We start from the raw sequence: 12,426 nt of genomic DNA, 5'->3' as shown, positions 1-12,426 counted from the left end.
TACAATAGCCAAGATAAGGAAACAACCTAAGTGTCCACTGATGGATAAAGAAGATGTGGTAAATATACACAGTGGAACATTATTCAGCCATGAAAAAGAATGAAATTTTGCCATTTGCAACATGAATGGACCTTGAGGGCATTATGCTAAGTGAAATAAGTCAGAGAAAGACAAATACCGTATGATCTCACTTATATACGGAATCTGAAAAAAAGAACCAAACAACAACCCAAGCTCATAGATATGAAGAAAAGATCGGTGGTTGCATGTGGCAGGGGGTGGAGGGGAGGATAAATGGATGAACTGTTTTAGTTTTTTTGGGGGGGTGGGTATAAAAAAATTAAAAGCAAGCGTTAGAGCCTGCATATGCCTATACTTTACCCCAGTCAGGACAAACAGAATAGATAAAACAGAAAAAAGCTCACACCCACAGTGTGTGGGCTGCCAGGAATGTAGGGAGTGGCCTGGTTAAGAAGCCTTCTCCAGAGCTCGGCCACACCATCAAGAGCACCTTCCAAAGGTGAGGCGCCCACGGTGTTGCGGGGTGTTGAGGCCCAGAGCGATGGATGGGTACCATGTCTGGACTCAGGTGGTGGGAAGACTCATGAAGGAACATCCTTTCAGTGGGAGAAAAGTAAAAGCTGACTTAGACTGACAAGGGTGTTGGGCCTTGCCCCCTCCCTGGCCATCTGGCTTAGCACCAGCATGGCCTGACCTCTTCGCAGGCAAGGCAGAGTTAACTCCCAAGCGATCTGGGTTTGTAATAAGTCTTCTGGTCAAAAAGAGAGGCAAATACTTGCGGATTTGTGACCAGGAATGCCAAGGCAGCTGAATCTGTTGTCAATGGCCAGCTTTGGGGTGAAGACTGGTGACTGCTAACTTGGGTGATGTCAAAATCAGACGTTAGAGAATGCCCTTTCCATACCATTTCAAATCCAAACTAAGTGAGCCATTTCTCTGCAAGTCGACTGGCTGATATATTGTGTGATTCACCATTAGGTCCCTTACTCTATAAAAGTTTCCCTTTCCCCCTAAATTCATCCCAGAAACTCTAGCAAAGGGGCCATTAGGATACACAGCCCATTGGTTATATGAGCTGAGCTGATAAAGGGGGAGATGGATCCTGGGCTCAGGACTCACAGGAATAACTGCTATTTGTGGAGAATTTTGTATGTTCCAGGCACTTTACAAATTTCTTTTCTAAACCTCAGAACCCAAAGGGTGACTTTAGAACTCCTGTTTCGGAGATGAAGCTGAAGCTCATACAGCTTAGCTTTTTTTTTTGAAGATTCCACACAGCTGGTTAATGAAGTAGCCAGGATCCAAACCCAAACCTGCTGGGCTTTCCCTCTACTATACCAAGCTACCTCATTACCAAATAATGCATTTTTACCACACAATAAAAAGATCTTTTATGCCTCCTGGTGGCTTTCAGTCTGGGGCAGTAGTAGGACATCTACAGATTCCCTGAACAGGAAGGTAAAGAGGCAGAGCCAATAATTCTGGAAACAGAATTATTAATGTCCACACTGCAGGCTGTACGGGCAGAATTAACACTGCGGAGAATGTAACCTGTGAGTGGAAAAGAAAGAGTGAGCAGTTCTCCTAAAATACAAGGAAGAGGATGGAGAGAGGAAAATAATAATGAGGAGATTACAACAATGGAAGGCAAAGGAGGGAAATCTAAGTAAGATGTATAGTGATAAATGGAATATTTATGAATGGAATATTTCCTGCCATATCAGTAAACAAAGGATGTCACAGTCACCAATGATTGCAGCCCTGCAACGAGAGCCGGAGGAAACTCAGGGCTGAAAAGAATACCTACCATCTAGCAGCCAACGGACCGCAGTCACTCCCTGGGGTGAGCCCCGAGGAAACTCAGGAGGTGAAAACGAAGGATACTGGCCCCAGATAGTTCAATGCATGTCAAAGGAATGATTTCAGTGAGCCCAGACTCTTGCATCTTCCCATGCATAGAAAAGCGCTAAATTCTTTAACTTGAGATATCTGGTTTTCTTTAATTAACAATAATCCTTTGACGTTCCCGACTACCTGCCCTTCGTTGCAAAACTCCTGTGTCCTGGCTCCCCCCTCGCCTCCTTGGAGCAGTTTCTCAGAGTTATCTGAAAAGCCGTGTCCTGGGCTGCAGTCCTTATTTTGCCCCAAATAAAACTTAACTCACAACTCTCACGTTGTGTATTTTTTTAAGTCAAAAATAGTTACTCCGGAGGACGGGAACACATAATTCAAATTGAAGTATTATTTAAAGATATAAATGTAGAAAACTGATGTTCTAAAACAGAAAACTGTGCAATGCAGTCTGGAACATGTTCTTGACAAAATGAAAGCAAAGAGGCCCCATGAAAATACATCCGAGCATCCCCCACAAATCATTTCTGTGTCTTCTCTGTGCACCAAATGCAGGAGTCCCAGGGTATATATATGTGAGATATGTGAGGACATAACCAATGTTTGGATGCGTGTGCGTGAAGAAAGCCGCCCCTGCAGAGGTGGCAATTGCAAAAACGTAGACCATAATTTTAAAAAATTAATATTTATTATTGGCTGCGCTGGTCTAGTTGCGGCGAGCGGGGGCTACTCTTCATTGCTGTGCGTGGGCTCCTCATTGCGGTGGCTTCTCTTGTTGTGGAGCACGGGCTCTAGGCGTGTAGCCTTCAGTAGTTGTGGCTCGTGGACTCTTGAACACAGGCTCACTAGTTGTGGCGCATGGGCTTAGTTGCTCCATCGCATGTGGGATCTTCCCAGACCAGGACTCGAACCTGTGTCCCCTGTATTGGCAGGTGGATTCTTTAACCACTGCGCCACCAGGGAAGTCCTGACCTTAACTTTTTTAACCTAAAAACAGACCTCATGCCACATCAGCCATGACCTTACGCTAAAAGGATGGTCAATTCCAAAGCATTAGCTCAGAGAGGCAATTTCTGGTGCAAATGCCCCTGAGATGTCTCAAGTGATCTGCCTGTGCCCCGGGTTCACTTTTTCTCTGGCTGTTCCTGTGTCTTCCTCTTCTTGGCGTAAGGTTTGAGCCAACTGACACTTCTGCTTGTCACTTAGCCTGCTGGGGATGCCAGAGTACAGAGTGACTCTCTGGTGCACCCTCCTGTGCCTTGATGGAGGTTTGGTGGGAGTGTGAGGTTCTGGCAGTGGGGAGGGGCAGCGGAGGGTCTGGGGCAACTGTAGGAGACCCGCAATCTCCCTGGGGGAGAGAAGAGTCACCACGGTCAGGGAGCGGTATTCAGCACAGTCCCACGGAGGTGGGCACGTTGCAGCGCCTGGGGCTGGGGAGCATCCCAGACCAGGAAAGCTCGACAGGCAGGTCTGGGTGCTGGCCTTATCGAGGCCACAGGAGGGCGAGAGCAGGCCAGAGGCTGGACGTCCTCTCCTTCAGCCTTAACCAGGCTCAGACCCTGGGACACTGAGTCTAATTGCAGAGCTGGGATGAGAATTCAGGCCTCCCCAACCCTATTTAGTGGCAAACAGTTTCTAAGTTATGTAAACCACTCTCCCTCGGAATATCAAGTGCTACTCTTGGCCATCTTATCAGCAAACACTGGACAGTTTCTTCCTCTGAATATCAATAGCCAACGAGGTAAAAGTGTAGAGAACTCAAGTCTGCCCCTCCTGGTAATATTAGGTTAATTCAGTCTGGTCACCTGTTTTCTAAGTCTTCCTCCGGTAGGGTGTCACTCTGTAGTTACATCCGGATAGGACTGTACTTATTTCCTCCAAAATAACTGTAGGCAGAGGGTGATGCTAGAATCTTATATGTCTTCATAATTACTAGTGGCTATAGGGTATTTTTCTATTTATTCCAGAACCTTAAGATTTCAGAGATGGATGAAAATAATAATTACCTGGTTATCCCACCTTGTTTTGCTAGAAGTGAAAAACTGAAGTTCAGAGAGGTAGAGGGACCTGTCCAAGGTCACACAGCTAATGGTGGGAAGAGATGGGAACGCAAGTTTTTCTTTTCTTTTTAAAATTTTTATTTATTTTTGGCTGTGTTGGGTCTTTATTGCTGCACGTGGGCTTTCTCTAGTCGCGTGAGCGGGGGCTACTCTTTGTTGTGGTGCACGGGCTTCTCATTGCGGTGGCTTCTCTTGTTGCGGAGCATGGGCTCTAGGCCCACGGACTTCAGTAGTTGTGGCCCGTGGGCTCAGTAGTTGTGGCGCACAGGCTTAGTTGCTCTGCGGCATGTGGGATCTTCCCGGACCAGGGCTCGAACCCGTGTCCCCTGCATTGGCAGGCAGATTCTTAGCCACCGCGCCACCAGGGAAGCCTGGTAGCAGAAGTTTCTGACTTCCAGCCCTGTGTATGTCTGCAATTTTATAATGTCATGACTGCCGGACTACTGTTAGAAATGAAAGCTAAGAGATAGGTTCTCTTAGACAACTGACCATTGTCTCTCAGACAACAGAAACCACACGGAACATTTCAAGAAACACCTAACAATGATCAGTTTAAAAACTTTCTCATTAAAGCACACATACACCCATGCACACTCACACATATACGTGTACCCCACCCTCTGGCTACATTTTACACTGTCCAGGTGTGTCTTGCACAGCCAACAACTTCACGAACAGACTGCTACAACCCTATGCGTCCTTTAAATGAATGCCACCACAGGAGCCAAGCCTGGAGTACCAGCAAACCCCATCCTCCCGCGTGATCCTGGTGGCCGCCCAGAGGCTGTCACCCTGCTGGGCTGGCCTGGGAGCTCCTGCATGAGGGGCCTGCCTGCCTGCCTGACTGAGCAAGTCTGCGTCGAGAGCCGAAGAGCCAGGGGGAGTTATCTCCCGCCTTCCCTTCCTCAGGAGGCTGGCGGGCTGTACGGCAACCAGAGGTACACAAGGCACATCAGGGTCTGCAATTACATAAACGTCTGTATTAGTTTCCTAGGGCTGCCTTAACAAATTACCATAGACTCGGTGGCTTAAGACAAAAGACATTTATTCTGTCATAGTTCTGGAGGCTACAAGTCTGGAATCGAGGTGTCTGCAGGGCCATGCTCCCCTCCAGGGCTCTGGGGAGTCTGCTCCATGCTGCCCCCCCGGCCCCCGGCGTCCCCTGGCTTGCGGCTTGTCACTCGGGGCCCTGCCTCTGCTGTCCCCTGGCTGCCATCCCCTCTGCTTACACACCTCAACTTCCCAACCCCTCTCTCCTTATAAGGACGCCGGTCGTTGGCTTTGGGACCTGCCTTAATCTGGTCTGACCTCGTCTTAATTTGATCACATTTGCAAAGACCCTGTTTCCAAATAATGCCACGTTCACAGGTGCAGGGGGTTAGGACTTCAATGTCTCTTTGGGGGACTCGACCCACAGCACCTAGTGTCCACAAAGCTCACTCTTCTGCCCTTGTCTATCCAAGGCACGCATGTGGCTTCACCCTCCTCGGCAAGGTCCTGGGTAGAGCCCTGCCCCGCTCCCCAGAGCCAGCGAACCCCTCACACAGGGCCCCTCACCCCCTGCCGTCGTCCGGAGTATTTCTGTACATGTGAAGGCTCTCGTCCTACACCTTCAAACTCCTCATTCAGTTCACAACACCCGCAACTTGTGTTCCCTGTGTGTCTTACACCCTGGCCCACACATGCACCGCAAGTGAGGTGTGCAGGGCCATGGGCTCAGCCACTAGTGCATGCTCTTTCGCCAGTCCCTGACGCCACCGAGGAACTTCACAGGAACAGGACCCCGAGACCTTCCGAGATGAGGCAGAGAGGGAGTGCCAAGGCCATGGAGGACTTCTGGTTTTGAGGTGCTCCTTAATTCCTAAAAGGTTCCAATTTCTTCTTCGTTTATTCCATACATCACTAGGGTTGTAGCCTTCATGTTGGGAGCTGCAGAGATGGGGGTTCTTCTCCCTTTATTGCTGGGGTGCGTACAATGCAGAGGTGATTCCCTCTTAGCGTTAATTAAACTCCAGCATTTGTGCAAAAGAGAGGTCGCCATGGGACCCCCAAGGGTCCTTTCACTTGATCAGGATCGGCTCGCTGCAGGGCGATGTGGCTTCATACACAAGTGTCCATCTCCGTGGTGTCTGTCTGTCCAGAGGATGGCCCAGCTGGCGGCTGCAGGATGACACGATGAGGTTGTCACTCAAACAGGCCCTGGTAGTCGGGCGGCTGCTCCTGCTGACCGCAGGGGTACAGAAGGAGCTCCTTCCCCAGGGAGGTGATGGGTTCCTCCTGTGAAGCAGAGGGTACAGGTCAGGCTGTGCCCAGTGACAGCAGCACAGGTATCAGGCGGCTCCGGAGTCTTATTTATCAGACAGTTTAGTAGGAAGCCCTGCCTCCCTACCCCGCCGGAGCACACAACCTCTGGTCTCCCTTGGTGTTCACAAAGCTTCCAGAGCACATAACCTCTGGTCTTCCTTGGTGTTCACAAAGCTTCCAGAGCACACAACCTCTGGTCCCCCCTGGTGTTCACAAAGCTTCCAGAGCACACAACCTCTGGTCTCCCCTGGTGTTCACAGAGCTTCCAGAGCACACAACCTCTGGTCTCCCCTGGTGTTCACAGAGCTTCCAGAGCACACAACCTCTGGTCTCCCCTGGTGTTCACAGAGCTTCCAGAGCACACAACCTCTGGTCTCCCTTGGTGTTCACAAAGCTTCCAGAGCACACAACCTCTGGTCTCCCCTGGTGTTCACAGAGCTTCCAGAGCACACAACCTCTGGTCTCCCCTTGGAGTTCACAAAGCTTCCAGAGCACACAACCTCTGGTCCCCCCTGGTGTTCACAAAGCTTCCAGAGCACACAACCTCTGGTCTCCCCTTGGAGTTCACAGAGCTTCCAGAGCACACAACCTCTGGTCTCCCCTGGTGCTCACAGAGCTTCCAGAGCACACAACCTCTGGTCTCCCTTGGTGTTCACAAAGCTTCCAGAGCACACAACCTCTGGTCTCCCCTGGTGTTCACAAAGCTTCCAGAGCACACAACCTCTGGTCTCCCCTTGGAGTTCACAGAGCTTCCAGAGCACACAACCTGTGGTCTCCCCTGGTGCTCACAGAGCTTCCAGAGCACACAACCTCTGGTCTCCCTTGGTGTTCACAAAGCTTCCAGAGCACACAACCTCTGGTCTCCCCTGGTGTTCACAAAGCTTCCAGAGCACACAACCTCTGGTCCCCCCTGGTGTTCACAGAGCTTCCAGAGCACACAACCTCTGGTCTCCCCTTGGAGTTCACAAAGCTTCCAGAGCACACAACCTCTGGTCTCCCCTGGTGCTCACAAAGCTTCCAGAGCACATAACCTCTGGTCTCCCCTGGTGTTCACAGAGCTTCCAGAGCACATAACCTCTGGTCTCCCCTGGTGTTCACAGAGCTTCCAGAGCACACAACCTCTGGTCTCCCCTGGTGTTCACAGAGCTTCCAGAGCACACAACCTCTGGTCTCCCCTGGTGTTCACAGAGCTTCCAGAGCACACAACCTCTGGTCTCCCCTTGGAGTTCACAAAGCTTCCAGAGCACACAACCTCTGGTCCCCCCTGGTGTTCACAAAGCTTCCAGAGCACACAACCTCTGGTCTCCCCTGGTGTTCACAGAGCTTCCTTGGCTTAGGCAGCCTTGAAAGAGATTTTTCTTGCCCGCAAACTGCCACGTGGTCTCCCTCCCTCCTGGGCTTGTGCTCTAACTTAAGAGTGTTCTCATGATGGAAAAGAATATATTAAAAAAAAAAAGAATGTATATATATGTATAACTGAATCACTCTGCAGTACGGCAGTAATTACCACCACACTGTAAATCAACTATACTTCAAAAAAAAAGGAGTGTTCTCAGATGTGATCAGAGTGCACAGATTTTGTAGCATCTCCTGCATGCTCTGCCCCAGTGGGTTCTCCCTGAGCATTTGAGGAGGAACTAGGTTCAGTGATAAAGGAAATGCCATTGACAATCCTGATTTTCAGGAGGGGTCATCAAAGGCTAATCCCCCACTGCTTGTGTCAGTCATTTTTCTTGGAATTGCCTTTCACTGTCAGAGCTGCTGCAGGACCCCTATCACGAGCCAGTGAAGTCTGCGCATCGCTTCACCTTGTGGTACTCCACCAAGTCAGCCAGGCTGGCATGCTGCAGCTGGTCGGCACCCAGGAAGCTGTACGAGTCCGTGGAGGCATCTATGAGGAAGTGTTTGCAGCCGTCCTTGGACAGATAGGACAGGACGTAGCCCTTGATCCTCTCACTGACCCGGATCAGAAAGCTGCCAGGCACGCACGTGCTCAGCAGCTCATTTGCTCTCTGTACGGTGAGAATTCCTGTGGGAAAGAAGAGGTGTTTCAGCCAAATCATTTCCAAAACTCCCCTCTGTTAAACACAGCCGCGTGGATAAAGCTAATAAAAATCTGAGCAAGTTTAAGTCCAGTTTGGACTTCTTAGGAATACGGTATAGTATCATTCGTCATCTGGTATTTGGTGACTGGGCCGGGGTAGGTTACATAAGCAAATGGATAGTATAAACGAGAGCTGAAACGTTTACCCCTCAGAACACATTCCCACTCGCACACCCACTGACAACAGCACAGGCGTCAGGTGGCTTCTGAGTGTCGTCGGACCCTTGACGGTCGTCCTGGGAGGGTGAGCTCTCCCCAGGTGACTGATGGGGACTCTGTGGCCTGGGAATGATCCTGCTTGATCTGGAACGGTAGTTCTCACCCAGGGCAATGTCTGGAAATGTCTGGAGACATTTTTGGTTGTCCTGGGCGGGGGGCTACTTTCCTCCAGTTCGTTGAGGCAGGGATGATGCTAAACTTCCCACCGTGAACAGAACAGCCTCACTACAAAGAGTGATCCAGCCCCAATGCCGTCAGTGCCGAAGGTGGACACCCTGGTCGGGTGTCAACAAGTGAGTGACAGAAGCGGGATGGGCCCAGGCCTACCCAGTGCCCTCTGCTGTGGCTACTCCTAAATGAGGCTTCATTTACAGGAATGAGGGTAGATATACAGGTATATGCATGTGCATGGGTATATATATGCTTATCTATTAATATTTATGTCTTCACATACATTCAGAAGAATGAAACCTTCATGTATATACACATGAGCTTTATACACCTATGTATACATGTGTATAGTTTGGATGCCTCATGAATTCACACTGATTCAGACCGGCCTTTCCCCCAATGAGTCCACACTCATGACGTCTGACCCGTATTCCCGGTTCCCCTTCTCATGCCTAGTGTAATTCTTCAGATGAACCAGCAATGTGATGAGACGGCCAGAAAGCGCACAGACACGTCTTGGCAGGGTGGTGAGGGCGGTGAGCGACTCTGACCTCTGACCTGGGGAGCAGCGTTCTCTGCGCCCTTTCCCGCGTCAGCAGATGGGACCCCCTGCCTTCTCCCATGCTGGTCCTCAGTATCGTTATCAGGAAAACCCAGAAAACCTCCTGGTGGAAAGGCAATGGATTATCACAGCCCTTTAGTCTAACATGACTAAAGGTGGTAAAGTTAATTGAGAATTAAACCTAATTATCCAGGGTGAAGCCTAAACTAAAACTGCTTCTATGTTCTCCCTTGTAAGCAGACCTTTAATAACGGGAGGACTGGAAATCCAGCTGACCGGCCCGCCTCCTGCCCCGTCCCCCCCTGCAGGGCCCGCACCTGCACGTCCCGGTGCGTGAGGCCCAGCCCCAGGGCGACGCCAGGATGGGGGTGGGAGTGGGGGCGCTGGACAGGAAGTGAGCCTGCCGCCTCTCCTCTGGCCCCAGCTCTGCTGTGTCCCTGCCCCATGGGGCACCTTCTCTGTCCTCTCCAGTCACCTTCCTGCCCTTCCCCAGCGAGACTGAGCCACTGGACACGGCAGGCACCGTGACCCTGAGGAGCCCCTGGGTCAGCTGCTGGGTGTCCGCGTCAGGTGCCCAAGTGACGCCCAGGTGAGCTCCCCCAGCTACGACCGCTTCTGTCTGCCTGTTGTACCTTCTGCACACACCGGTCCCACGGAGGGCAACCGGAGGCTGAACCAAGGCCACAGGTGACCAGCCTGCCTGGGGCCTGCAGGGCACCAAGGTTTGAAGACTCTGGGTCTGTCTCTGAAACCAGGGGTATTTTTCACTGACTTCAGAATCGAGCTGAGGGGCTCATTCTGAAAAGATTTCTCTCCCCTCCCCGACTTACTGACAGGCTGACTCTGAGATTCCAGATTACTTCAACAGATGGGACAGATGTTATAATGTATAATGTCTGGATTTTATTAAGATGGATTTGGATTCCTAAAATGAAAGCTATTCTGGAAAATTATAACCAGAATAAGGCAAATTCCTCCTAAAATCAGGTCATGTAGTAGCTGTAGATCAAACCATCCGAGAGCCTCCCAGTCTGTAACTATTCCTCATTACACACAAGTCCTGGTGCTGTCTCATCTCCAGAGACACCAGAACTTGGTCCTAATGGGGCCTCCTTCCACTCGGTGGTACCCACGGCAGGTGCAGAAGGTGAATGCTACGGGAACTAGGCTTTGTTCTTTTTGCTTTACAACAGCGTCACCACGCCTGAAGGGCATGCTCTCTTGGTGCACCTGTGATACAGGTCGATGGACAATTTCTCACGATTCCATCGAGGGCAGCGGGTGCCTTCAGGGAGGCCTGACTGAGGTCACTGCCAAGCTCCCCCGTAAAGGGAGCTCTTGAATGCAATGCCGAAGTCCAGCATCAGATATTAATCACCACGGACTCGTGCCCCGTGCACAACTCTAAGAAATTAATTCTAGAGCAGTGAGTGGCCTTCCTCCAGTCCCTGAGGCTGTGACACCTCCAGGCCACCACCCTCGCACCAGCTCTCCTCACACAAGAATCAAACCTGTCTAGGAGCATAGAAGGATCTCCGCACTAGTGGAAACGGATACATAAAAGCTTCCTTCTGCTTCACCAGTTTTTTGAAATGAACCAGATCTTCACCCAGCGGTCTATTTTGGAGCTGAATCCAGGCCAGGTGGGGCAGAACGGCGGTGGCCCGGGGGACAGCAGAGGGCATTGTGCCAGGGGAAGGGGCTAAGCTCCCGAGAGCCTGGACCCCCGGCTTGGAGGGGAGCAGAGAGAAAGGTCTCACTTGTCCCGGTCGTCTGCGTGATGCCCGGCGCCCTCAAGAACAGTCCCATTCAACAGAACTTTCTGTGACAATGGAAATGTTGTCTGTGCCGGTCATGTGTGGCTACCGAGCACCTGACATGTGACTGAGGGACTCAAGTTTTCATTTTAATTAATTTTGCTGTAAAGAGCCAGGCATGACTAGTGGCTCCATATCGGAGAGCACAGCCCTAAACCCCTGTGAGTGTAGGTTTAGCGCTCCAGGCCAGGCTCAGGAAAACTGTGTTTGCACAGGAGACAATAAATGGACCCCAGGAGACCTGAAACAACTCAGAACCCCCCGCAGGACCCTCACTGGAAAGCCAAGTGACAGCGACTCCCCTACAGAAGGAGGGCAGGTAAACGGGATGCCCTTTGCCGGCCCTTCCTCCGTGTTCTCCAAGATTCAGCCCAACAGCATGAAGCGTTCTCATCTCTCCCTGAGCAATCTGAGGCTGAGGGTCCTCAGGCCCGGTGAGCACTCACTCAGCCTCTCCAAGGGCTCACCTGGCCCGACCTCCACCTGGGCAAGCGCCGTCCACAGCTCTGAGGGGACCACGGCACATTCTGCTTCGTGTCTCCCTGCTCCACCGCGCGAGCAACGAGAGGGCAGCCACCACTCCTTATTTATTTTCACAGCCTCAGCACCTGCCACTCAGGATGCCCAGAAAAGGTCTAACGAATAATTTTGTCTTACTTCTTTCTCTAGGACACTTCTAGCAACCACTGCCTCTGGTCTGAGAATTGTTACCACGGGGACAGGGCTGCACTCATGTTTCTCCAAGGCACCACCAGGTCTAACTCTGCTGATACATGTACATCTGTGTGACCTGCTTCCAGTATCTGGAAAAGCTGTGTTTAATAACCAGACGAAAGATACCCAATAACAACAGCACTGAGGGTTCTTTGTGTCTGCCTGGCACTCCTCCAGGTGTGCATCCCCTCATTTAATCCTCACAGTGGCCTGAGGAAGAGGCACTGTCACTGCCCTTCAAGGACAAAGGGGAAGGCCCATGTTGCAGAGTTCCTGACATGCGTAAGGTCTCTCGGGTGGGCCCTGAGTGCTGGCTGGACCAGGTGCCTGACCCGAGGCCAGGATCACACACACCCATCTGGAACACCTGTCCCCGGCGGGCACGTTGGTTCTTCCAGGCAGAGCCCTGCAGACTGCGAGTGTACACGTTATCCCCGGGGAGTCTTAAACTTGGGAGAGAGCTCCTTCCTACTTTACACTCTCTGACCCTGCAGCATGTAAAGGAAGCACTTTCAGAGAGGCTCTGGGTCCTGCCCTGGTCCTCTGTGTAGAAGGAGGCGCACCGTGATGCTGACATTCACCCTTGACGTCTCAGGCACCTTA

General features: G+C 51.2%; 1 protein-coding gene across 2 annotated transcripts in view; it reads right to left on the bottom strand.

The window, feature by feature from the left end:
- Positions 1-4,960: 4,960 nt before the first annotated feature.
- The window catches only part of SH2D4A (SH2 domain containing 4A), a 74,892-nt gene continuing 67,426 nt past the window's right edge, over positions 4,961-12,426 (bottom strand). For both annotated transcript variants that reach the window (XM_060136564.1, XM_060136563.1), the window contains exons 9-10: positions 8,045-8,265; positions 4,961-6,209 (exon numbers count right to left, since the gene is read on the bottom strand). In XM_060136564.1, coding sequence (XP_059992547.1) covers positions 6,117-6,209; positions 8,045-8,265 — 314 coding nt within the window. In that variant the 3' untranslated portion in view covers positions 4,961-6,116. The remainder of the gene's footprint in view (positions 6,210-8,044; positions 8,266-12,426) is intronic.

This window comes from Lagenorhynchus albirostris, chromosome 21 (assembly GCF_949774975.1).
Source record: "Lagenorhynchus albirostris chromosome 21, mLagAlb1.1, whole genome shotgun sequence".
Taxonomy (NCBI): Eukaryota; Metazoa; Chordata; class Mammalia; order Artiodactyla; family Delphinidae; genus Lagenorhynchus; species Lagenorhynchus albirostris.
This window is presented reverse-complemented; position numbering and strand designations above follow the sequence as displayed.